At 44.0% G+C, this 26,080-nt stretch overlaps 1 protein-coding gene across 6 annotated transcripts in view; it reads right to left on the reverse strand.

Annotated features, from left to right (window-relative positions):
* MYO7A (myosin VIIA) overlaps nucleotides 1-26,080 on the reverse strand; it is a 148,117-nt gene that overhangs the window by 72,620 nt on the left and 49,417 nt on the right. For all 6 annotated transcript variants that reach the window (XM_078390211.1, XM_072993470.2, XM_072993469.2 and 3 more), the window contains 11 exons: nucleotides 24,276-24,460; nucleotides 22,698-22,819; nucleotides 20,103-20,245; nucleotides 19,151-19,264; nucleotides 15,184-15,337; nucleotides 13,103-13,179; nucleotides 12,051-12,170; nucleotides 7,159-7,301; nucleotides 5,652-5,862; nucleotides 4,357-4,492; nucleotides 3,233-3,339 (listed from right to left, as the gene is read on the reverse strand). In XM_078390211.1, coding sequence (XP_078246337.1) covers nucleotides 3,233-3,339; nucleotides 4,357-4,492; nucleotides 5,652-5,862; nucleotides 7,159-7,301; nucleotides 12,051-12,170; nucleotides 13,103-13,179; nucleotides 15,184-15,337; nucleotides 19,151-19,264; nucleotides 20,103-20,245; nucleotides 22,698-22,819; nucleotides 24,276-24,460 — 1,512 coding nt within the window. The remainder of the gene's footprint in view (nucleotides 1-3,232; nucleotides 3,340-4,356; nucleotides 4,493-5,651; nucleotides 5,863-7,158; nucleotides 7,302-12,050; nucleotides 12,171-13,102; nucleotides 13,180-15,183; nucleotides 15,338-19,150; nucleotides 19,265-20,102; nucleotides 20,246-22,697; nucleotides 22,820-24,275; nucleotides 24,461-26,080) is intronic.

The following is a 26,080-nucleotide window of genomic DNA, read 5'->3' on the forward strand; positions in this document are numbered from 1 at the left end:
GATCTCTTGATCTTTTTATGCATTTGCTTTAGTTTCTTCCTCCATCACTCTCTTGATCTAAGGAATTCATAGCTCCCTTTGACAAATCCACATTTAAAATCTCGCATGCATGCCTAAGAGGTTCACACCTCTTCTAAGATGTTATTTGCTAGCAGGTGTCTGTTAACAAGCATTTCAGATCAGTGGCTCCGATTAATCAGGGGCAACTTTTCAGCCAAACAAAATATTTTGAGTTGATTAAACTACTGGATCAGTTGATTTACTAGGGCAGCTTGAGTTTAGGACTTGAAATTTCCATGTTGTGCTCCATGGAATTGGGGAACTATTTTTGTGGAGTGGGATATGTAGTTCCTCGGCATCATCCTACAGCCACAGACTGGATGATCTCAAGAGGAGCAGATAAGCTGCTGCTGCCCCCACCTCAACCATACTCCCTGAAATCATAAGGTCAAGTAACTCAACCCGGTCCCCCAATCTCAGCAAAGGTTCCTCTGTTATACAGGCCAAAAGGGCACATGGATTTGAGGAAGGACTTCCAGGAGGGAAAAGGGTGCTCTTGTGAGTCTCAGTGAATGACATAGGTAAACTTCAGTGCCCAGAATTGGACGTATCCCATATATCCTCTGATATTATGAGTAGAGATGGGCATGAATCACTTTGTGCCAAGTCGTTGATGTGCACCACACATGCCACACCTTCCTTTCCCCCCACACCCCTACTGGCTCCCCTCCTCACTAACTGGCACCCACAATTCGGCCCCTCCTCATCACACAACTGTCCAATCCTGGCAGGAGTGCCTGCTTCCCTCTTCTGCCTCCCCCAGCAGCCACCCACTCCAAGGAGGAGGCAGGGCAGGGAAGCCCACAGTACAGCCTTTGAGTGAGCGGGGGAGCCAGCCAGAGGGGCGGGGAAAGGGAACGCATGGCACCACGGTTGACTTGAGACAACTTGGCATGAAGCAATTTGTGTTCATCTCTAATTACGAGCACAGTTTGTATCTCCAAAGCTTGTGCTCCTTCCCCGTATCAGAAGCTACTCATCATATTTCACCAGTTCCTGCCCATCAACATTGCCTCCCAGTACCAAGTTCAAGGCATTGATTCTAATAGGCAAAGCCCTTAAATGATTTGGAAACTCATTACATGTCGGAATGCCTCCGTTTCAGAACTTCTGCTTGCCCCACCCGATCTTCTTCAGCCTTGCTGCCGTGAGCAGCCTCTCCCGGAGAGGTTCGAAGGCCTCCAACAAGAATTGTGCCTTCTCAGCTGTGGCCCCTTTCTTATGGAATAGCCTTCCCGTAAGCCCCAATCTTCTGCATTTACCATTTATTTATTTAAAATTGTTCAGGTGGTTTCCAAAGACTGAGTTGTTTAAAGAAGCATTCCATTATATTCTTCCCTGAAGTGTTAGTGGAGTTTGGCTTTCTCTCTCCCTCCCTCCCTCTCCGCCCCATATGTGTGTGTGTGTGTGTGTGTGTGTGTGTGTGTGTGTGTGTGTGTGTGTGTGTGTGTGTGTGTGTGTGTGTTTAAATTAATCGTCCTGTTGGGAATTTGGTATGTAGATATATTGCTTTTGTTTATGTCTGTTGTTATGTTAACTGCCCTGAGTAGACATTTCTGCAGTAAGTCGCTTGGCATAAAAATGTGCTAAATAAATAAATAATCAATCTATCACTCAATCTGGAAGGGTACCCAGTATTCTGCTCACGTATCTCTAATCAGAACAGATCCTAATTGTGCCTGGGCGCTTTGCTTGCATTAACACAGCTTCTAACTGCACCATTGAAAGCTGGTGGCTGCTGATTTTGACATTCATTTTTCAAATGGAAACTCTACAGAGGTATGAGAATGGTTTCATAGACTCAGTGGGTTTTTGCCATAAACATCAACTAGGCAGAGAAATATAGTGTTCTTTAGGGCTAGCCTTCATGAAGGAACAGAACACCTGCTTCGAAATTTCAATGCCAACCCCATTTGCAAGGGGGAAAGGCTCCCCTCTGCCGCTTTGTCAATGAACGGCAACTCACACATATTAAGCTCTGAACGAAACTACCGCAAATGGCACTTTGCCCTTCCACGCTCCCAAATGAAGTTCGTTGTGTGAATTGATCCATGTTTATCCTACCAAAACGTATACCGTATGTTTGTTTTAATTAGACTAGAGGAAGACACAAACCGAACTGCGAATTGAAAAAAAACCTCACCACCCAGATGGGTTTACAGTTCGGTTTGTGGTTCAGTTCGTGCATTCCGTTTTCTCGAAACAAAACAGAGCATTGATTTTATTTTTCTGCCTGGTGTTTCATTTTGCTTTGGTAAAACGGAAGCCCCAACCACTTCCAACTGCCCCCATTGCATCCTTTACCAGGTCCTTCCTCCTTCTGCTCCTCTTCCTTCTCCACCACCACCATCTTCAGAAGCAATAGCCCAGATTCCTCCTTCCACGAGCTGGGCCTCCTGTCCCTGTACACGCCCACACTATATCACTTTGTTTATCTTTTCTAAACCTGAGGAGTCCCAGATCTACCTCCAGATGTAGTAGCATCAGGGGCAGATCTACCAGGAAACTAATGAAGCTTCAGCTTCAGGGCCCCTATCCCTGGAGGCCTCTTAGATGGAACATTTGTCCACACTTGAAAAAAATTGTGATGATTTGTCATGGAACAACCTCACTGGAGAAGATAACAGTGGTTAACTAGAGGGCCCCCAGAAGAGTTCAAGCTTTGGGCCCCCCAAAATTTAGGTCCACCACCAACGAGCTGAGAAGCTCCATAATCCTTCACCCACACAACTGAGGGATACCAAGTTCTAGGAATACTGGTCTAGAGGGGCACGAAACACAACCAGGTTTATTTTTTTCAGAGGCAGCCCGGTCTGTGGGAGACGGCTGGGCTGCCTCTGAAGATGACAGGGGTGGCGGCAGAGGTGGCGGGCAATGGGAAGGGGTCAGGGAGAACACATCAGGAAGTTTGGGCAAATGATTTTAAAAAAGTCTGTGGCTCAGATCAAATTAGGTTCCGTGGTTTTGATGAACCTGGCCCAATCCAACCCAACCCAACCCAACCCAACGAACCAGCCATTTTCCACAAATTTCTTGGTTTGGTTTTTTGTGTGTGTGTTTTTTTTTGTTCGTGCCCATCTCTAATCTAGATCTATGAAATCCAGAGAGATCTTTCCCCACAAAATCTGACAATAGGACCCACCCGTGCCCTTCTTTACAAGATACGCCTTACCATGGCTACATCAGCCTGGAAGATCTGCTTGATGAATTTGTTTCTTGAGGAGTGCACCAACTGGATGATGTCTCCATGGAGGGTGTCCCTGTTTTTCTCGAGAAACCCTGCAGTGAAAGACAGCCACAACATGAGATAGGCCGGTGCTTATAGACCAGATCGGAACCCCAATCTGTCTTAGATGTTGAGGCTAAGTTATGGTATGACTACCAAGATCAGCCAAAGCAAAATCCAAGGAAAACATTGGCGAGGGATTTCCTCAATTTGGCATTCCGTTTCCACTCTTGATTACTCACAAGAAGAGAGCAAAAACATATTATTTCTAAACTGGCATATGGTCTTTAACCCGCATGATGCATTGCTATTCTTGCTGTGCACTTTGTTGATTTTAATAGTTTTTAATGCATTTCGTTGATTTTTACACTTTTGAGAGTAAGCACTGGTTTTACTTATTTACTGTATTTATTATTTATTTTATTTATTAGATTTCTATCCCGCTCATCTAGACCAAGGGTCTAACTCTGGGCGGTTTACAAATTTAAAAACAATAAAACCAAAACCATATATTATATATTTTATAGTTACAGTTGGTTTTATTCTTTTACAAAGATCACAAGCCACCTTGAATGCTACTGCACAGTGGAAAGGAGGCGTATAATTATAATCAAACATCCTCTTCATCATCTGAGGACGACCGTGATGAGCACTTTTGAGATTGACCAGTTTGATTCCCAGTTTCATAAAAATACCTTTGGAGGGGGTGAAACAAGGCATGAATGGGTTGTTGCTAATTTTAAAGAAAAATGTGACTCTCAGAGGCCCCCGGGAACAGCTTTTTTGTGTGTTGATTACCAGGAGCCACAAAAACAGAACGGGGACACAAGAGACCCATGATCGACTGCTGTCGATGGCAGAAATCGCATTTTCATGGCATCTTTACAGTCTGATAGGAAAGAGGTCTTTGGGTTCTGAATGTATGAGCGAGTCTTAATCAAGGAATCAAGCGGGAACCTTCCTTATTTCAAGCATCAGCTCTTCCACTAAGCTGTGATCTTCTGCTGAAGGTTGGTTCTGGATCTGAACCTCCGCAGCTTGCCTCCCACCCCCAAGCCTCCTCCATTTACCTTTTGTTTCATAGTACACAATGCCCGCAAAGTGGTTAATGCCGAACTGGGTGTCGTAGTTGTTCCTGGGGGGGATATAGTTGGTGTTAAGCTTATGTTGAGAGTTGAGCTTATTCAGCATTGTGGTATCTGTTCCCTGCATGAAAGGAAACAAAACAGCCCACAGTTAGGGGGAAAAAGCTCAGGTTCCAAACCTAGTACTATAGTTCTGGTAGTACAAGCAATTTACCCTAAACCTAAATGGTACAGTTAGTGCATCATTAGAAACAGTGATCTTTTAAGACACAAAAGACTTCTATATATCCCTGCACTAGTTTACTTTCATGGTCTCACTTGCCTTTTGCAAATTAATTCTCTTTGTTCACTTCTTTGTCATAAGATTGCAGACTTTTAAAAATTCCTTTTATCATACTATACATATGGGTCAGTTTATTCAGGTGAGGACATTTGCAATTAGTTAATAGCCACTGCAAAAGCAAACTGTTGTAATCCCATTTCAGTTTCCTCTGTCTTTAAGGAAACTTGACATCCACAATCACCTACGCACCCTGGCTTGTGTACAACGAGCTGATGCTACAATAGTTGTATCTGATGAAATACAAAGCAGTTCATGCCATCGAACAAAGTATGTGAATCTTTAGAATGCCACAGGACTTTCTGTTGTTTCTATTCCCTGTTCCACTAACAGAACATCGCTAAGTAATGTCCTGATCTAGACCCATTTTTAAATTCCCTTTAAGAGGAAACAAAAACACTCCTCTCTTCCTGTCTCCTCCTCCATGCTTTGCTTAAGCTGCTTAACAATCTTAAGAAATGGAAAGTTTCCTTCCTGCTCCCCTGTGGAGGGGAAAGGACAGGAAGTTTTCCATTTCTTTCAATTTTTGCTAATTGATGTAGCGCATCAGTGATGTGTAGAAATGGCTTTTTAAAAAGGCCTTTTCAAAGCCTCACTGAAGCATTAGCAACGATGTAAAAGAAAGAGAAAACATCCTCTCCCTTTCCCTCTGCAGATGAGCAGAAAAAGAAGCTTTCCGTTTCTCATGATCGTTAAGTGGCTTAAGCAAAGAAAAAAGCTTAAACCCGCCGCTTTGGCTCAATCTCATGGACCCCACAAGTTGGAGCCAAATCAAAATAAAGCCATCCTACCCACAGCGAAACAAAAAAAGCAGTAGCTCCTGACATGCAGCCAAAAATGCGGTAGGCATCAAGCAGGACTGGTCTGGTCTGTAACTGCACATTAAAAAACGGTCCTACTGGAATACAGATGATCAGTCCCCTTTCAGTAAATCACTGACCTTGGGAAACTTGCTCTCCTCATCAATGAGTGAGATGATGTTCATGGGCTTGATGGCGATCATGTCCAGGGCGTCCTGGTTGTCTGTGAACTCAATGTGCTGCCAGTTGATATTCTCCAGGTTGTATTCTTCTTGCTCCAGCTTGAAGACATGGCGGACAAAGAACTGCTGGAGGTTCTCGTTTGCAAAGTTTATGCAGAGCTGTTCAAAACTGGAGATAACGGATCTTTATTTTACAACAAGCAGAGAACGAGATATCATCTATCTATCTATCTATCTATCTATCTATCTATCTATCTATCTATCTATCTATCTATCTATCTATCTATCTATCTATCTATCTATCTATCTATCTATCTATCTATCTATCTATCTATCTATCTATCTATCTATCTATCTATCTATCTATCTGTAATGATATATGAGAAGGATATATCGGTTGGGAGGGCAGAAATAAGAAAGTATGTAGACCAAGAATAATTTTTCTACAGCAATAAAAGAAGAATTCTGAGTGATTCCCTGAATCCAAAAGTTATGGAAGCTGTAGTTAAAATAAGCATTCAAACCACTTTCTGGGTGGTTTGCAAATACAATTTAATGATGCAGGCTTCACATGGCGACCACCCCACCTCACCTACAGTCAACTAGGTATTCAGTTTACCGACCTCAGAAGAATGGAAGGTTGAGTCAACCTCAAGTCATCTACCTGAGCCCATTGGGATCAAACTCAGACCATGAGCAGAGACTTCACTGCAGTTTCATAGAATCACAGAATAATTGAGTTGGAAGGAGCCTAGAAGGCCATCACGTCCAACTCCCTGCTCAGTGCAGGAATCCCAATCTGAAAGATGATTGTACGATTTTCTCTTGAATTCGAGCGTACTACTGCGCCGTGAGGCTCATCCACCATCTTGAGATTCCACTCAAGTCAGCTACTTTTGCCAGTTTAGGTCTGGCCAGAGTTTGGGAAAAGTGGGTTCTTGGACTACAAATCCCAGAACTCCTCACCCACATGGCTCCTGGCTGGCTAACTGAGGGATTTTGGGAACTGTAGTCCAAAAAGGTAGTTTTCGCAAACTCGGGGGGTTGGTGAGGGTCTGTGAGAAGGAGCTTCTTTGGTGAGGCTGGGTCTTTGGAGCACCCTTCCACAGCAGGCCTGCTAATTCTTTCAGGCGCCAGGTAAACATCTGATTTCTTCAGGTTTTTATAAAAAGGTAAATTCACGACTGACACTGCTGTGGTAAGCTTGCCCGGTTCTCTCCCCCCGTCGCTTCTTTCTTCTCTCCAATTTAAAACATGTATTGCTTCATTCTGTCACTGGCCTCTTCTTTCCGATGGGGAAAAAAAAAATCAACCACCCACCCTTTTTTCAATCGTTCCATCTCATTTTTTGGGGAGGAGGGGGGTCGGCTGAGTGTGTGCAGCCTTTCAAGGTTCAGGGATGGGAGGATGTGCCCACCCCACCCACCCTCTGCTGTCTGTCTGCAAGGTGACCAAGGCCCTCTACCTGTTGATGGCAAAGTTCTCAAACCCAAAGATATCCAGCAGTCCGATGGATCTCCGGACGCTCTTGTGTTCGTGGGAAGGCGGTCTGTAAATGGCAGCATTGATCTTTTCCACAATCCACACGAAAAGCCTTCCATAGATTCCCTGGAAGCATTGAAGAGAAAAGGAATCAACAAATCATATTTGTAATGAAATCATCTTGAACCCTAGTTGCTCTTTACAGAACCAAGCTTCCAAAGAACTGAACGCCAAAGTAGGGTCTTAAATCATGACTAGGTGTGAAATGCAACCATTTATTTATTTATTTATTTATTTATTTATTTATTTATTTATTTATTTATTTATTTATTTGATTTATACCCCGCCCATCTGGCCTAAAAGGCCACTCCTGTCCTTTTCTCTTACAGTCTTCCACAAATACCATACGTTTTCCATGTATAATATGCTACTTTTTCCTAAAATCATTACACTAAAAATTGAGGGGCGTCTTTTACACAGAAGTAAGCTGAGATAGCTGAGGAGAGAACAAAACGGCCCATACCTTGCCTCTGTAAACAGGCTTCCTTCAGTCACAAGGCTTAGCTTCCTACAGTCAGGAGACTAAGCTTCCTCCAATCACGAGCCTGTCTGGCCAATAAGCCAACTGGCACAAACCACCGAACTGGCGGTTCATGCCCATCTCTAGTTTGGTGGTCTTAAAACACAGTGGAGCAAGGTGTATATGAGCCTGACAACACATTCAGTATCGATAATGTCAGAAATTGTCTTCTAAAGAGGGATGGATGAAGTATTTAAACAATGAAACTACTTATACCTTGGTACCCAGCTGAACTTTAACATGATTGAAAAGGTTACCTGGTTTCACACTGGAACTAACCCTTAAGAGGGATCGATGTCAGTTGTGACGGATGGTCACAGACTCAGACTACCAAAGAGTGTTATAAATCTTATAATGCTTTGAGGATTTCATTCGAATGTCATACATTTGACATTCGAATGAAATCCTCAAAGCACATTATGGTCTCTGTGTCAGCAACACATTCTTTAATACGAAGCTGCAACACAGAGTTTCCTGGAGACATCCAAGATCCAAGCATTGGCATCAGCTCGATCTAATCCTCACTAGACGTTCCAGCCTTCCTAGTATTACGATCACACGCAGTTACCAGAGTGCTGATTGTGATACTGATCACTCCCTGGTGTGTAGTAGAGTAAAACTGCGAACAAAGAAATTGTATCACATGAAAAAGGAAGGAAGACCACGTATTGACATCAACAAGACTCGCGATCAAAGAAAAGTGAAGGAATTTGCCCAAGCACTCGAGGAAACCCTTCCAGGTCCAGCTAATGTAAATGCACCTGAACGATGGGAATACTTCAAGAACACTGTCTACAACACCGCCTTGTCCACCTTCGGCAAGAAGACCAGAAAGATGGCTGACTGGTTCGAAGCCCATTCGGAGGAGTTAATGCCAGCCATTGAGGATAAGAGAAGAGCTCTAGCAGCATACAAAGCCTGTCCTAGCGAGTACAACCTGCAAGCTCTTCGAGCCGCTCGTAGCCAAGTCCAACAGGCTGCCAGGAGATGCTCCAATGACTATTGGCTTCAGCTTTGCTCTCAGATACAGATAGCAGCGGACACAGGTAACATCAAAGGAATGTATGATGGTATCAAGCAGGCCTTAGGTCCATTACAGAAGAAATCTGCTCCCTTAAAGTCTACTACAGGTGTGATCATCCAGGACCGAGCACAGCAGATGGAACGCTGGGTGCAGCACTACTCCGAGCTATATTCCAGAAAGAATGTAGTAACCGAAGAAGCATTAAATAACATTGAGTGCCTGCCTGTCTTGGAAGAGCTGGACAGCGAACCAACCCTAGCAGAAATAAATGCGGCCTTGGATTCCCTCACCTCTGGCAAGGCACCTGGAAGGGACAACATCCCTGTTGAAGTGCTGAAATGCGGTAAGGAGATCATCATCACCGAACTGTATGAAATCTTTTGTCTCTGCTGGAGGGAAGGTGGAGTACCACAGGACATGAAGGACGCAAACATTGTCACGTTGTACAAGAACAAAGGTGACAGGGGTGACTGCAATAACTACCGTGGTATCTCTCTTCTTAGCGTTGTAGGGAAGCTGCTTGCCCGTGTTGTGCTGAAGAGGCTCCAGGTGCTTGCAGACAGAGTCTATCCGGAATCACAGTGTGGATTTCGAGCAAATAGATCCACCACTGACATGGTATTCTCCCTCCGACAGTTGCAGGAGAAATGCAGGGAACAACAACAGCCACTCTTAGTGGCCTTCATAGACCTTACAAAAGCATTTGACTTGGTTAGCAGGGATGGCCTTTTCAAAATACTTCCCAAGATTGGATGTCCACCTCGTCTCCTTAACATCATCAGGTCCTTCCACGATGGAATGAAAGGCACTGTAGTTTTTGACGGCTCAACATCAGATCCCTTTGACATCCGAAGCGGAGTGAAACAGGGCTGTGTCCTCGCACCAACACTTTTTGGGATCTTTTTTGCTGTCATGCTGAAGCATGCCTTTGGAACTGCAACAGAAGGTGTCTATCTCCGGACTAGATCAGATGGAAAGCTCTTTAATCTCTCTAGATTGAGAGCGAAGACCAAAGTCCAACTGAAATGCATGAGGGACTTCCTCTTTGCAGACGATGCAGCCATTGTTGCCCACTCTGCTGAAGACCTCCAACAACTCATGAACCGTTTCAGCAAGGCCTGCCAAGACTTTGGACTAACAATCAGCCTGAAGAAAACACAAGTCATGGGCCAGGGTGTGGACTCGCCTCCCTCTATTACCATCTCCACACAAGAATTGGAGGTTGTTCATGACTTTGTGTACCTTGGCTCAACCATCTCTGACACCCTCTCTCTAGATGTCGAGCTGGATAAACGCATTGGGAAAGCAGCCACCATGTTCTCTAGACTCACAAAGAGAGTATGGCTCAATAAGAAACTGACAACACATACCAAGATCCAGGTCTATAGAGCCTGTGTCCTGAGCACACTCCTGTACTGCAGCGAGTCCTGGACACTTTGTGCCTGGCAGGAGAGGAAGCTGAACACCTTCCATATGCGTTGCCTACGACGGATTTTTGGTATCACCTGGCAGGACAGAGTTCCAAATAGAGTAGTCCTAGAACGAGCTGGAATTTTCAGCATGCATACATTACTGAAACAGCGACGTCTACGCTGGCTTGGGCACGTTGTGAGAATGGCTGATGGTCGGATTCCAAAGGATCTCCTATATGGAGAATTAGTGCAGGGAAATCGCCCCAGAGGGAGACCACAGCTGCGATACAAGGACATCTGCAAGCGGGATCTGAAGGCCTTAGGAATAGACCTCAACAGATGGGAAACTCTGACATCTGATCGTTCAGCCTGGAGGCAGGCAGTACATCACGGCCTCTCCCAATTTGAAGAGACCCTTGTCCAGCAGGCTGAGGCAAAGAGGAAGTCACAAAGGAAGCAAAACCAGGGAGCTGGACAGGGGACAGATTGGATTTGTCTCCAGTGTGGAAGGGATTGTCACTCTCGAATTGGCCTCCTCAGCCACACTAGACGCTGTTCCAAGTCCTCCATACAGAGCACGATACCATAGTCTTTTGAGACTGAGGGATGCCTACTACTACTACATACATTTGACCTTGACAGGGCTCGGCTGTAATCCCAGGAGTCATGATGACACAAATGTCCATCCTGAGTAGATTACCAGTCCTAAGGAGAACGTCAGTGTTGTGGGGCGGGGAGACACTGAGCCAGAGGAGACTGTAGGTCCTAGTCATGATATAATGGTGATCAAGAACACTATTGAAAACACTGTGTATGGCGGTTCTCGCTAGCAGAGAAAGGCACCAATACACACAACTTCTCCTAAGGGCTGCCCATCTTGATCCTAAGAAGGTTGACCACCATGAGAGGGTTTCAGAGTCTCCACAGCAGATGAAGCTGAAGTCAACTGATGGAGAGTGGTTTAGGTCTCCAGCTGCTGAGCTAGAGGTTGGGAGTTTGATCCCCCATTGTGACTCTTTGACAGGGTCTAGAATCAATGATCTATAAGGTCCCTTCCAGCTCTACAGTTCTAAAATTATTATTATTATTATTAAGATCAAAAGAGCAAATAAAGAAACTGATATGAAAAGACAAAGCCAACGTAGTAGACATGGCAGAAAACAGGATGTTTATCTGATCTCTTAATTTTCTTCTTAACTTCTCATGCCTCAGATTGTGACCCTTTGCTAGGTTCTCCTGAAAGGAGCAGGTTCCAGGGAAAAACTTTGATTGGAAGTCTTTCAGTGTTGAGGAAAACCACCACGTTGCAGGAGGAGCTAATGCAGGAGGACGTTGATACCACAGGGTTTGGTCCCGAAGCCACAGCTGCAGTGGGGGCTAATTGAGGAGGTACTGATTAAGTGAACAAAGAAAAAGTTCTACATACAGCCTCAGTTGCTTTTTTTTTTTTTTTAAAGCAAATTATGAGTTTTTTTGAACCAATTATTTGCAGCCAGGCAGCAAACAGGCTTGAAGAAGATGACATTAAAACAAAAGCTTTTGCTTCTTTGGAAGAACAAGTACGATGAGCTGTATACAAGAGCCCTTCAAAACTTTGTAGAAAGGGGAGAACGAACATTTTTAAATGCTGCCTTCTCATGTGACAGAAAATAAGAAACTGAGGTAAGTTGGCTGAGGTGCACAAAAGCATGGGTGGGACAGGAAGGCTACTCACTTCTAGAACATTCTGGACAGGTTTCTCAGCAGGCACAAGACCCTTGTGGGCGACTCACAGACATCACAAAGGAGATTGTGATTCTCCATATTTAACGAAGAAAGGAGCAGTAGAAGAAGAGATTAGAGCATGATCCAGGATTTACCTTGACAAAAGCATCTCGCACATCCAGCGCCTGCTCCATGCTCAGAGGGGTGGAGACGGTCTCGCCCCTCGTGATAATAGTCCGGCTGGTGAGACAGTTCATCAAATCCTGAGGATCAACCTGGATGCCATGGAAAGGAAAACAATGAATTGCTGCCTGTCACTTTGAGCAGCTAGCAGTTCGTGTCGTTCTGCCAACTCCTGCGACGTTGCTGGAACCAGTTGTATTGGCTCTTGCCTTTCCATTGGACCATTTCAGCAATGTGGAGAGGGGGGATCTGCTGCTTGGGTAATAGCCTATCCTCCATATTACTTTACCCAGGCTTCATGCTCTGGAGAAGGCGCTCCTCGATTCAGAGCATGTTACCATAGTCTCTTGAGACTGAAGGATGCCTATGATGACCCCTCTGTGAAGGGCAGTCGGTGAGGGCAAATGAGCTGTTGCCTAATCTAAGACAATGAGGTAGCTAGGATGGAGCAACCAGGGCTTTGGCCCTAGAGCAACACATTGAAAGGGCACACTTTCCCCCCAGGCTTCTCCTTATTGACTTGGCAACCTACTGATATAGGAAGAGACGGGAGTAGACCGGGGCTCTGGAGGCATAGAGCTGATTTCGGGGTGGGGGGACTGTGTGGCCAATAGACTAAATCACAGGGAGAGAGCAGCAAAAAGGTGATGCTCATGTTTATCTGAAGCTCTAGAGAACAGACCTACCCGGTGAAAGTGGAAACAGAACAGAGCTTCAAAATGTTGCCTTTCGGACTACAGCTGCCAGAATCCTCCAGCCAGCTGGGAGTTGTAGTCCAAAGAAAGATAATATTTCCAAACTCTGAAACAAGAGCTTTCTTGCTGTGAGGGGCGGGGACACTTTGTTTTGCTACAGGTCTCACTTGTCGGTCAAGACATGGGAAATGCAATGAAGAGAACAGGGTTCCAGCCAGCCAGAAAAATGTTCCATGCTGCAACATTTACTTGCAGCGTTCACTTGTGTCCAACAACAGGACTAGCTGAAGAGAAGCGATCAAGGTGCAGAAAGGAGAGGTCCCGCTCACCTCTAGCAACGAAGCAGCTGTGATCAGCGATGCTGAATGAATGACCTCGCAGGCATCTAGGTTGTCGTAGGTTCGGGCTGTAGGGAGGAAATCAGAAACAAGCCAGTTGCAGAAACGTTTGGGAAAGGAATGCACCTAGACCTCATCAAGGAAAAATAAATATGATTTTACATATGAATGTGTTGTCCACACACACTAACATACATTATACACAAACATATGGATTGATTCCTTGTTCTGTCGTCTTTTATTGCATACTGGGCATGGATTTATTTATCTTTATGTGTTCCTTTACTTCCCTGTGCAGTGAAGATGTTCCAGCCAGGAAGTATCCTATGTGAGTCTTGCTGGAAAGTGCAACCTATCTAAGATGCCTTTAAATATATATTTTTTAAGCTAAAAGGGGGACCTTTCTAGACTGAGGTTGCTGTCAGTCAACTCAGTAGCAACCAATGGCTTCCCTCTCTACCTCAGATTCTTTTCCCCACCTTCTTCCAATCAGGGTTCTGTCAGTATTATTATCATTTTTTAAATTAAGGTCACACTCAGTTTTCCTCATACTGAACTCTGCCACAAACACACCTCAACAGTTTAAAATTTTCTCTGGAAGAGAAATCCATGGGACGTCATGTTATTTAGTCGTGTTTAGTCCACCTTCCAATATGTTAGCACAGCACTATTCCCTGACATAAAACCCTCCTGAGGTGCTGGATCACAGCGACTATAATCCCTTGCCCTCGTATACTTAGACTGATGGGAGCTGTAGTCCACCCCTTCTGAAGAAAGTAGAGAACAGGTAAAGTCATAGGGGAGCATCACCCTCTCAGCAGATGACTCTCAACCCCCAGACAAAAATCAGCTTATAGATGCTTCTATATTTTCCCTCATTCTTAGATCTCTCTTTCATTTCTTTTGCCTCATCTCAAACGAATTCCTTTCATGATTTTCACAATGCTGTCAAGTCTGGCTGGACTTATAGCAATCCTAACAGGTAAATAAGATATTTAAGGAGTGGCTTTACTAGTTCCACTCTCCAAGTGAGTTTCCATGGCTGAGCAGGGATTCGAACCCTGGTCTCCATCAGTCTATCCACCACGTCACATTGGGTATCATAATTGTGTGCTGTCAAGTCAATTCTGACTTATAATGACCCTTTTTGGGAAGATTTTCCAGGTAGAGCATACTTAGAAGTGGTTTCCGCTTCCCTTCTTCAGGGGACAGATCTGAGACTGTGCGCAGCTGGCCCAAGGCTACCCAGGCTGGCTATTCTCTCTGGAGAGGCACAAATGGGGAATCGAACTCCCAACCTCTGGATCCACAGCCAGAGACTGAAACCACTGAGCAATCCAGCCAGCTATGTCCTTTCATAATCAGGTGGTATTCCTAACCTTGGACCAAGGAATTTGTTGACAGGGCCCTGGGTATCAAATGCAGGCAAGCAATATGCAGAGTGTCAAAATGGTACTCCACATGAGTTTTATGAGGCAGTAAATACTTCATTACTGTTGTTTAAGACGTCCATCTGGCTGCCTTTCTGGACTCCTGGTGTGGAAGGGTGACTGGACACTGCCCTTCCACATTGACCACTACGCGACAGGTCCCAACTATAATTAGACCCATTGAATCAATGGGATTTATGGAAGTGTTGACCCACCATCCAGCCGTTGATTTAATGGGTCTTCAATAGTCAACTACCTCGGTACCTCTGCTTCTAGAATTTTGGTTGGCAATTAGAATATGACTAAGTAAGATTAACTTTAGTTAACAAATGCTTTATACAGTGGGGTCATTACCCGTAGTTTCGCTTATCCACTGCCTGAAAATATTAAATAACACCCCTCACCCACGAAATGTGTGTATTATCAAAACTGGCCACTAGAGGGTGGTCTGTATTATCAAAACTGGCCACTAGAGGGTGGTCTGTATTATCAAAACTGGCCACTAGAGGGTGGTCTGTATTATCAAAACTGGCCACTAGAGGGAACCAAAGACTAAATAATAAATAAATACCACAGTCCTAACTAATCACTTCCAACCCGCTTTGCTACCATGGTTATCCAGTACTGTTCGCCATATACTACCTTCATACCGCAAGTTCCCCAGATGCAAGATGGCTGCAAGAAGCTTAGAAATCTCCCAGTTCTCGGTGTCGGTGAACATGAGGACTTTCATTGCCGCTCGGATGTTGGAGTACTCCTTATTGTCATCTCTCCCATCACAGGTAATGCAGTTGCCCTGTAGAAAGAACACTATTAGCGGCGGGTGAGAATTGTTTCCATTTGCTTTAGATCAGGGTTTAATCAATGTGCACACATTTCTTCACATTTGAAACTGAGGAACACGTTACTGTTGTTGTGGGCTATCAAATCGCTTCCAATTTACGGCAACCCTCAGGGGATCTTTGAGGTAGGTGAGATGTTCGAGGAACACCTTAAATTCGCCGCCCTCAGGTGAGTTTCCATGGTTGAGTAGGAAATTCAGATTGTCTCAGCCATATTTTATATATGGTTATATATGTTGGTAGCTGCCTAGAGTGGTCATTTGACCAGATAGGTGGGATATATATGAATGAATGAATGAATGAATGAATGAATGAATGAATGAATGAATGAATGAATGAATGAATGAATGAATGTGGTCGTTTGACCAGATAGGTGGGATATATATGAATGAATGAATGAATGAATGAATGAATGAATGAATGAATGAATGAATGAATACTCTGGCACAATACTAGAACCAGGGGACATCCACTCCAATGGAGGGTTGGGAGAGTGAGAACAGACCAAGGATGATATGTCTTTATCCAGCGTGTTGTTAGTCTGTGGAACTCCTTGCCACAGGATGTGGGGATGGCATCTGGCCTAGATGCCTTTAAAAAGGGGATCAGACAGATTCCTGGAGGAAAAGTCCATCACAGGTTACAAGCCATGATGGGGATGTATTATCGTCGGGCTTTGAAGGAAGGGACCTCCAAATGACAGATGCAGTGGAGGGGGATCAGGAGACAGGTATCTAGTTGTCTCGTGTGCTCCCAGAGCCATCTGGTGGGGCCACAGTGAGAGACAGGAAGCTGGACTAGAAGGGCCCTTGGCCGGATCCAGTACAGGGCTCCTATTATCTTCTTATGTTTCATCCACTATACTACATGGGCTCTCCGACATGAACACGAGGTTTTAACATTTGGAACACAGAAAAAGGGGAAACAGGCACAGCTGTCTAGTGTGGACTAAGGCTTTGAATTCTTAAAAGTCTGGATTTAAATCAGCGCATTAAACTAATTTTTCCACACTGAATTACAGTTATTGTTTGCTGAGAGTTTCTTCAATATTTATATGCTAAGTAGGCGTTATCTCTGTGGGGAAAGCTGCACTTCTTGAATTTGGCAAGCAACGTTCTTGAATTTAGCAAGCAAAGAGCAAACAGAAGTAAGCACAGAAGAATTCTTTTCTAGTTGGTTTTGAAATAGCTGGCTGGATAGCTCAGCGGTTTAGACAAGCCAACGGTTGGGAGTTCGATTCCCCTACTGTGCCAGCCTGGGTTGCCTTGGGCCAGCTGCACAGTCCTGGGATCAGCCCTTGAAGAAGGGAATGGTAAACTGCTTCTGAGTACTCTCTACTTGGAAAACCTGAAAAGGATTGCTATCAGAAGGATCGCAAATCAGAATTGATTTGATGGCATATTATTATTATTATTATTATTATTATTATTATTATTATTATTATTATTATTATTATTATTATTATTATTATTATTATTATTATGACGGCGACGACGGCGACGACAATGTTTTGAAGTATTTACTAATTTTTTTTTTAAAAAAATCTTATTTGAAATTGGAAAAAAACTTCAGGCTTAAAAAGTCTCAATGAAGGAGGCAGGGAACTAATCCAATCTGGCCATCCACATCTCAGGTTTTGAGTCCTTAATTTATTCCACCCTTTCAGTGCTAAAATAAGATTGTTTTATTTTTCCAAGAGGCTGTTCATCTGTAAACACTGAATGAGAGACATGTCCTTTCTAAGTTGGGAATAGCTATACCGTTTTAACTTGGCTAGTGTCAATTCAGGAAAATTTTTATCGCCCATTGTTTCTGAGAAAAACATCCCAAATTCTAAGTCATCTTTTGGAACAAAAAGGACATGAGGTTTAAAATGAGAATTCTGGAAAAACAGTAGATTTTCCCCATTCATAAAAGCTACCTAAAAACATGTCAGGAAGGAACAGAAAGCAAACATGTGAACCTGTCCACAATCTAGCCAACAGTTCTGGAGAGGTTCACCCCATTGTTTCATTTACTATCTATTTATTTTTTTAATTGGGAATCACATTTCCACCTCAACATGTGCACCAAAGACTGTTCAAGGAGATGAGAACGCAAGAACGGAAAACAACTGGAAATGGTGGATGGAAACAAATAAACAGCAAAACACACTGAGAAAAACTATCTCTTTGCAAGTTGGCACTGTTCTTTAATTTGTTTTTTTGAGACTTTCAAAGAATAATGGAATTTTAATCATTCTGACTATTCTATGTAGCTTTTGCCCTAAATCCATCATCACCCTGGCACTGCAGTGCTCCAGCAACATAACTTTTTCTTCTTGGTCTTTCCTTCCTTCTGCGCCAGCCAGAATTGTCTCGAGAAGGCTTCCCAGCCCTCCAGAGCAGAATTTGGAACTACATGCGGTGTTGCAAGATTCGAACCCTCCCCCACCCGATTCTGCTGATAGAAACAAGCAGAGATGCTTTGGATCTAGCCATTCATCATATTCTAGATTTTAGGGTTATTCAGGCAGGCTTTGTATACCTGCCTAACTACTGAGCCACAAGCTTTCATTGTGGAATGTGTTGCATGCTTTTATATACATTTTTTTTCTGATGTGCTTTTAAAATGCTTTTTCAATTATTTGAATTTAACGTTTTTTAAAATATTGAAATAGTGGTATTTAAGTATTATAATGTATTGTGTTGACAGCTGTATCTGTTATTATCATGATGTACAAAAGCCACATCGAATCTCTGTTCTGAGAGAAAGCGGGAACAGAAATAAAATATATAAACTAATAAACCGCCCAGAGAACATGATTAAAAGTTGGTATTAACAGTACTTATTGTGACAACAAGTAAGTATGGTGTTATATGTTTAGTTTATGTGTTTGTTTGTTTGTTTGTTTGTTTATTGGACTTATATCCCACTTTTCTAGTGGCGAGCCAGTACTCTGGACAGCTTACAGAAAAATATGTAAGACAGTGTTGAACGCAAAATAATGCTTAAGACAAAAACTGACAATAACAAAATAACAACTCAAGCATTATATACTATAACAGAAAGACATGTACTTTCTCTTTTGTGTGTGTCTATATTTAAGAAAGAAAATTTATAATTTAAATAATTAAAAAGCAACATAAGAACCTAGAAAGGGGGGATATACTGAGAATACTTATCTGACCAGGGCAGGAAAGGGGAAGCCTGCCCCCCCTCATTACCTCAAGCCATAAACTATTTTCAATTTTTTAAAAATGGATCATAAACTCCCTTAGTGCCCCCTCAGGGACATGGGAGGCGGTCTGCCGTGTTTTGGGCCTCCCCAGAACATGTTTCTGGCAAATCTTTTAAAAAAATGACCACTGCTGGGTGTGAGGGAGCTTTTTAGTTAAAAAAGTCTTTTTTAAAAAATAAAAATTTTCAGGAGGACAGCGCATGGAAGGAGGCCCAGCCGCCCAAGGTCAAAGGATGGGCGTGTGTCACTCTCCCCTATCCTGAGCTAGCTCAATATTCTCAACACTGATTGGCAGCATCTCGCCATGATTCTGGCAGGACTCTCCCCTTCCCTTTCATGGTGATGTCAGAATTTGAACCTGGGACCTTCTGTATGCAACCAGGTGCCTTACCACTGAATTCCACCCAAACCCCATTCCCTATTTGCTCATAATTCATACATTATGTCCAAAGTACATCTATAAGAAATTAAAAAAAACACCCGGTCCTTTCATCTTCACACAGCCTTTTCACCTCCTCGCTACCCGGTTTCACAACTTTGCCCTCACCATGGAGAGGTAGTTATAGTCGGCTGCCTTCCTAAGTCCCAGTAACTTTTTCTGCTCCACGGTCATGCCTTTCAGCATGCAGTAAAACACATGGTAGTTCCTCTCATCTGGAGCCTGAAAGAGAAGTGGAAAAAAGGAAGGATCCTTCTTGGTCAGATCTGATGTCATTTCTTCACAATAACCCAATGAATTGGGTTGGGAATAATCATCCACCCACCCACAAACGGGTCTGTTGAGAAAGGGGTTAAGGGAATTTTAGCAAGGCTGAGCCACTGTTGACTTGGCCACGTTACAATTCACTTAGCTCACAATTTAAATGGTTTGATACACATCATCAAGTCACCCCCCCCAACTTAAGCTCTGAAATGTCCTGTCCTCAAATGCCCTGCTCAGCTCTTAAAAACTGAAGGTTGTGGTTTCTTTGATGGAGTCAGTCCATCTCATATATGCCAGGTGGATTGCTCTGAACAGCTCAAAGGCTTACTGTGTTTTTCCATGTATGTATAAGACAATACTTTTATCTAAAATCTTTAAATTAAAAATTGAGGGTTGTCTTATACACAGACGTAAGAGGGAAAGGGATCAAAGTGCTGTAGGATTGCAGCCCTTTGATCCTGCAGCCCTTTGATCGCTGCTTCCCCCCCCCGATGAAAGGGCTGAAGGATCAAAGGGCTGTGATCCTGCAGCCCTTTCATGGCTGCTTTACCCCTCCACTTCCTAAAATCGCTGCTTTCCCCCTCCACCGCAGCCCTTTCATCCTGCTTTCGCGGGGCTTAGGAAGCAGAGTGGGAAAGCTGCATTCAAATTTTCTTATTTGGCGTCTCATACATTGGGTCATCTTATACACAGAAAAATACACTACTTGGTTTGTAATTTTTCTGTGATCCAGAAACGAAACCAGAACTTAGCATGTGTGACATCCGTCATCTCTCTGTCGTCTGAGTATGCTCACCTGGCGGCACACCCGAGATTTCTCCAGCAGGTACTGCTCAATTTTGGCTCCCTCGATTGCACCTCGCTTGTTGAAATGGATGTCGATGTATTTACCGAACCGGCTGGAGTTGTCATTGCGAATGGTCTTTGCGTTTCCAAAAGCTTTGGGTCCATGGGAAAAGAACACAGTGTTACCAAGCGTTCTCTCAATTTTTTTTGATGTTGTCTCCAAATTAAAGAAAGTTGATCTACAATAAGATTTTAAAGGATGCCCTAGACAGATTAAACCTGCATAGTTTGTACTTGAATGAACAATCATTCACTCTTTTTGAATGCTTGGCTAAGCCAGGAGAAACTTTTGCAATGAGCAGAATTAGAGGTGGGCACAAATCATAGAATCATACCCTGTTTCCCAAAAGATAAGACCTAATCTGAAAATAAGAGTATGATTTTTCAGGATGCTCGTAATATAAGCCCTACGCCAAAAATAAGCCCTAGTTAAGTGAAACCCTACCCTCCATCATTGTGCAACAACCAGAAGAAGATGACATGACTGTATTTGAATAAACGTAGATTGTACATGAAAAAAATAAAGCATCCCCTGAAAATAAGCCCTAATGCGTTTTTTGGAGCAAAAATTAATATAAGACCCTGTCTTATTCTTGGGGAAACACGGTAGAAAAGTGAAGTTGGAAGGGGCCTATAAGGCCATCCAGTCCAACCTCTGCTCAGTACAGGAATACAATCCAAGGATATCTGCCAGGTGATGGTGTAAGTTTTTCTTGAATGCCTCCAGGGTTGGAACACTCACCAGCTCCCGAGGTAACTGATTCCACTGTTGTACTGCTCTAACAAGATTTTTTTCCTGATATTTAACCAAAATTTGGCTTCCTTTAACCTGAGCCCATTGTTGCATGTCCTGCACTCTGCGATGATCGAGAACAGATCTTGCCCCTCCTCTGTGTGACAGCCTTTCAAATATTTGAAAAGTGCTATCCTATCACCCCTCAGTCTTCTTTTCTCAAGGCTAAACATGCCCAGTTCTTTTAGTCTGTCTTCATAAGGCTTGGTTTCCAGCCCCCTGATCATCATCCTTGTCACCCTCCTCTGAACTTGTTCCAATTGGTCAGCATCCTTCTTGAAGTATGATGTCCAGAACTGGACACAAGACTCAGGATATGGCCTAACCAGTGCTGAATAGAGAGGGACTAGCACCTCGCGGGATTTGGAAACTATACTTCTATTGATGCAGCCTAAAATAGCATTTGCCTTTTTTGTAGCCACATCACACTGTTGGCTCATATTTAGCTTGTGATCTATGACAATTCCAAGATCCTTCTCGTTTGTAGTTTTGCTGAGCCAGGTATCCCCCATCTGTGCATTTGGTTTCTTTTTCCCTGGTGCAGGACTTTGCACTTATCCCTGTTGAATTTTGTTCTGTTGCTTTCAGCCCAGCGCTTCATCCTATCAGGGTCATTTTGAATTTTGTTTCTATCTTCTAGGGTGTTAGCTATTCCACCCAATTTGGTATCATCTACAAATTTATTTGGCCCACTTTACCAAAACTTCCCCCACCCCCAACCCACTCACAACCCACCGCATGCCACCTGGGTCCTCCTCCTCAGGTGGCTGTCCAGTCCACCCAGGATTTCAGGCTTCCCTTCCCTGCCTCCTCTGGCAGCCAACCACTAGACAAGGTGGCAGGACATGGTTTCTCACTGTGCCACTGTTGAGTGGCTGGTTTCCAGCAGAGACAGAGAAGGGAAGCCCAAACTATTTGCTGGACTGGCCAACTGCCCGAAGGGAAGACCCGGGTGGCGTGTGGGGGATTGTGAGTGCGCCAACTGACCGGGAGGAAGGGGGAAGGGAGGAACACATGGCACCTCTAGTTCCACATGTACGAATTTTGAGAAAGTGGGCCAAATTGTTTTGTGCACATCTCTAACCCGAATAGTTAATTTATTGATCAATTAACACTCCTGATTTATAGGGTCAGTCCAAAGGGATCACCCCTCCTCCTTCACATTTTGTAGCCCCCATGTGAGGTTTTGCGGAGGAAAACATGGTAAAATTCACCATCATGTTCAGCAAGGGGGGGTTGCTCACATAAGGTCTTACTACTGTTTTCTTCTTGCTGACAGTCTGCCTTGCTCCAAGGAGTCATTCATCACTCAGTCATTCCACCTCTGGCTGCTTTTATGAGCCAGGAAAGGTAAGGATCTAGCACACATCTGGTGGCTTTCCCCTCTCCAAAGATCCTAATCAGGCTGCACTAGAAGAACCATAGTGACAACGTACAATTTAAGTAACATTCCTAAAGAATTATAATACTCGGTAAGGAACAAACGAGCATTACCAAATTCAACTGACTATAAACCGGAAGAATTGTATCAAACCCACAAATATTATCAGGAAAGAAGGGGAGAAAAAGACCATAGCTGTAGTCAAAAGAAAAGAAAAGCCTTGATGGATGACTGATGAAACTCTTAAAATTGTTTAGGATATGATGTAACATTCTATCAGAATACTTTGGTTGCTCTCAGTCAGATAAGCAGGAAATGCCTTTTCAAACCAGGAGGGCTTCTCTTGTGTAAGAAGGACTTCGAGGACCCACCTTCCAGTATGGGGTTGGCCTCCAGTACTTGCTGCTCAATCCAAGAGTGTTGGCCACTAATGGCTGCCAAGAACTGCAGGATCAGCTTGGTGCTTTCAGTCTTCCCAGCACCGGATTCGCCACTGCAAAGACCAAAGGAAGTGGACATGACCAAACTTTTCATTATTGGTGGTGCTAAGGACAGTGTATCCCCAAGCCTTACCAACATTTACTGTATTTTTTGCACCACAAGACTCACTTTTTCCCCACAAAACAGGGGAGTGGAAAGTCTGTGCATCTTATGGAGCGAAGAAAACAGATTATATTTTCCTGTTTTCTTCTCCTAAAAAATTGGTGCGTCTTATGGAAAGGTGCGTCTTATAGAGTGAAAAATACGGTAGTTTCTTCTTCCCATTGTCCTATTCTCAGGGGCTAGAGAATGCCATGGCTATTTTGACTACAATAGGACCCCCATGATCTGTTCCAGGCATCCCCTGAAGATGCAGAAAAACACGGATTATTGCGGATGCTATTATAATAGCAAATGCAAATATAGCATGGTCTCTGGCTCCCTCTCATGGCCAGTTCTGGTAATGACATCATGGAAATATATTTACCGTATTTTTCCGTGTATAAGACTATACTTTTGTCTAAAATCTTTAGACTAAAAATTGAGGGTCGTCTTAGACATGGAAGTAAGCTGGGGAGAGAACAAAAACAAGTGGAGGGAAAGCAAGGATCAAACCGATCCTGCATGGCTTTGATCTCCCCCCACTTAGATTTCTTAATTTTGGATTAGAAAAGTGGGGGGCATCTTACACATGGGGGTGTCTTATACACGGAAAAATACGGCACGTAGCAAACACTATGCATGGTCTCTCTCTCTCTCCCTCTAGTGGCTGGTTCTGGTAAAGTCATTGTTAAACATATCTATTTGGAAATTTTTCTTTTAATATTTTCAGACTGTGGATAAGTGAATCAACAGATACTGACCCCACAGATAACGGAGTCCTACTGTATTCCCAGGTTTTTTTAATACCAGAAAATGAAAGTGATAGATTTCTCCATCCTTAATTACCAGAATTTCGCAGGACGTGTGGCCAATTCTGGGAGCTATAGTCCAGAGATACAAATCTACACAGCTTCAGTCTCAAGTGAAAGACACCCCGCACAGGTCTGACATCTATGTTCCGATGCATTCCACAATGGAGCAAAAACAGCTCCTGGAGGTGAACGATCTTAAAACCTTAAAACTGCAAACCTGGAAGGGACCCTATAGATCATCCAGTCCAGCCCCTGTCAGGGAGGAACGGCAGAAAATCACACTCCCAACTTCTGGCTCCGCAGTCAAGAGACCTAAACCTCTGAGTTCTCCAGCAGTTCACGATGGCCACCCACCAAGGTAGGTTGGAATCCTGTGGATTATCAGCCTCCAAAAAGTAACTTTTCCAAACTCTGCTTCAGGATGGCCATGTGAGCTGGGGGGGGATCCTGGGGTGCTGTAACTCAGAAGTAACTTTTCCAAGCTTCGAACCCCTTCAAAACAAGGAGACTGAGTCGCCGACAGGCACGCACCCGTTGTGGAAGCCTTTCACTCACCTTATAATGCAACACTGGTCTCTGTTGTTGCGCTGCATGTTGAAGTAACAGTTGTCTGCGATGGCAAAGATGTGGGGGGGCATCTCCCCAATCTTCTTGTTGGTGTAGAGCCGGATCTGTTCTGGTGAGTAGATGGGGAGGAGCTGGTAAGGGTTCACTGCCACCAATATGGAGCCTGTGTATGTCTAAAGAGAGAAGACCCATAAGCACACATCATACATAGGTCAAGCCGAAAAGTCATTGCGCAGAATTAGACACAGAGACTGGGGCTACAAGTGAGATCCACTCAACGAAGGTTTACATTAATTACATGAAGGGCTGCTACTTCTCAACGAGGGAGAGTTTTCTTTCGTGTGTTGACAAACACCTTCACACATACATAAGAAGTGTATGTCGTCAAGTCAATCATGACATGGCAACCCTTTTCAGTGTTTCCTAGGTGCAGAGTACACCCCTTCCCTTCCTCTAGGGGGAGCCCTGGGACTGTTGTGCTGCTGGCCCAAGGCTACCCAGGCTGGCTCTAATCACAGAAGGCACAGTGGGGAATTGAACTCACAACCTCTGGCTCCACAGCTGGAAAGCTAACAGCTGGATATCTAAGAGTGAGGTTTGCAGTTTGGGTGTACATCTGGACCTGGCGCTCACCATGGAGACTCAGGTGTCGTCAGTGGTCCGTTCCACACTTTTCCACCTTCGGTGGATTGCCCAGCTGCGTCCCTATCTTGATGTGGGGGCGCTCACCACTTTGGTCCATGCACTCGTAATCTCGAGATTAGACTACTGTAATGCACTCTACGTGGGGCTGCCTTTGAGGGTGCTGCAGAAACTACAGGTGGTGCAGAATGCAGCACCCAGACTCCTTACTAGGGTGAAAAGGTACCACCATATTTCCCTCACACCGGCTGCCTTGCATTGGCTGCCCATTCACTTCCACGTTGATGTCAACGTTCTTACGATTACATATAAAGCGCTAAATGGTTTAGGACCTCAATATGTGGTAGAGCGCCTTCTCCCACCCACTTCTGCCAGAGTCACTCATTCCAGCCAGGCTGGGCAGCTGAGGGGCCTAATGACGAGAGAGGTCCAGAAGGAAAGAACGAGGAACAGGATCTTCTCGGCAGTGACCCCTCACCTTTGGAAGAACTTGCCAGTGGAAATCCGCCTGGCTCGCTCTCTGGATGTTTTCAGGAACAAACTTAAAACCTGGCTGTTTGGGCAGGCTTCCCCTCCTGCCGTATCTTAATTTCTTATACTTTTGCTATCTTGGATTCATAATATATGCTTGTTGTTTTTATTGTTTTTAAATTTGTAAACCACCCAGAATAGACCTTTGGTCTAGATGGGCGGGATAGAAATCTAATGAATGAATGAATGAATGAATGAATGAATGAATGAATGAATGAATGAATGAATGAATGAATGAATAACTCACAGAGCTATCCTGCCAGCTCCACCTTTGAGTCAATATAAATGACTGTTGCTCAGAAAAGTTCCTTTCTGGACTAACCACTCTCTATAATCCCCCTAGAGTGTATGAGCATGGAAAGTTGGTGGTCGGGACTTGTAGTCCAGAAGCTAACTTCTCTGAAGTCTATAAAACACACAAGTAGACTTAGGGACTGTCCAGACTGACTGTTTTGGGTGTGCGGTGGGGATCAGGCTACAAAAGGGCTGTTGAGATCGGGGGGGGGGGGCAGGTGAAATGTGCCATTTGGCACATTCCTCTCCTCCCAACAGCAAATGATCCCTTGTAGCCTGATCAGCTGTCAATTAAGCCCTTCCCCTGATTATCTGCAGAGGGGTCA

Source organism: Pogona vitticeps, chromosome 3, assembly GCF_051106095.1.
Source record: "Pogona vitticeps strain Pit_001003342236 chromosome 3, PviZW2.1, whole genome shotgun sequence".
Lineage (NCBI taxonomy): Eukaryota > Metazoa > Chordata > Lepidosauria > Squamata > Agamidae > Pogona > Pogona vitticeps.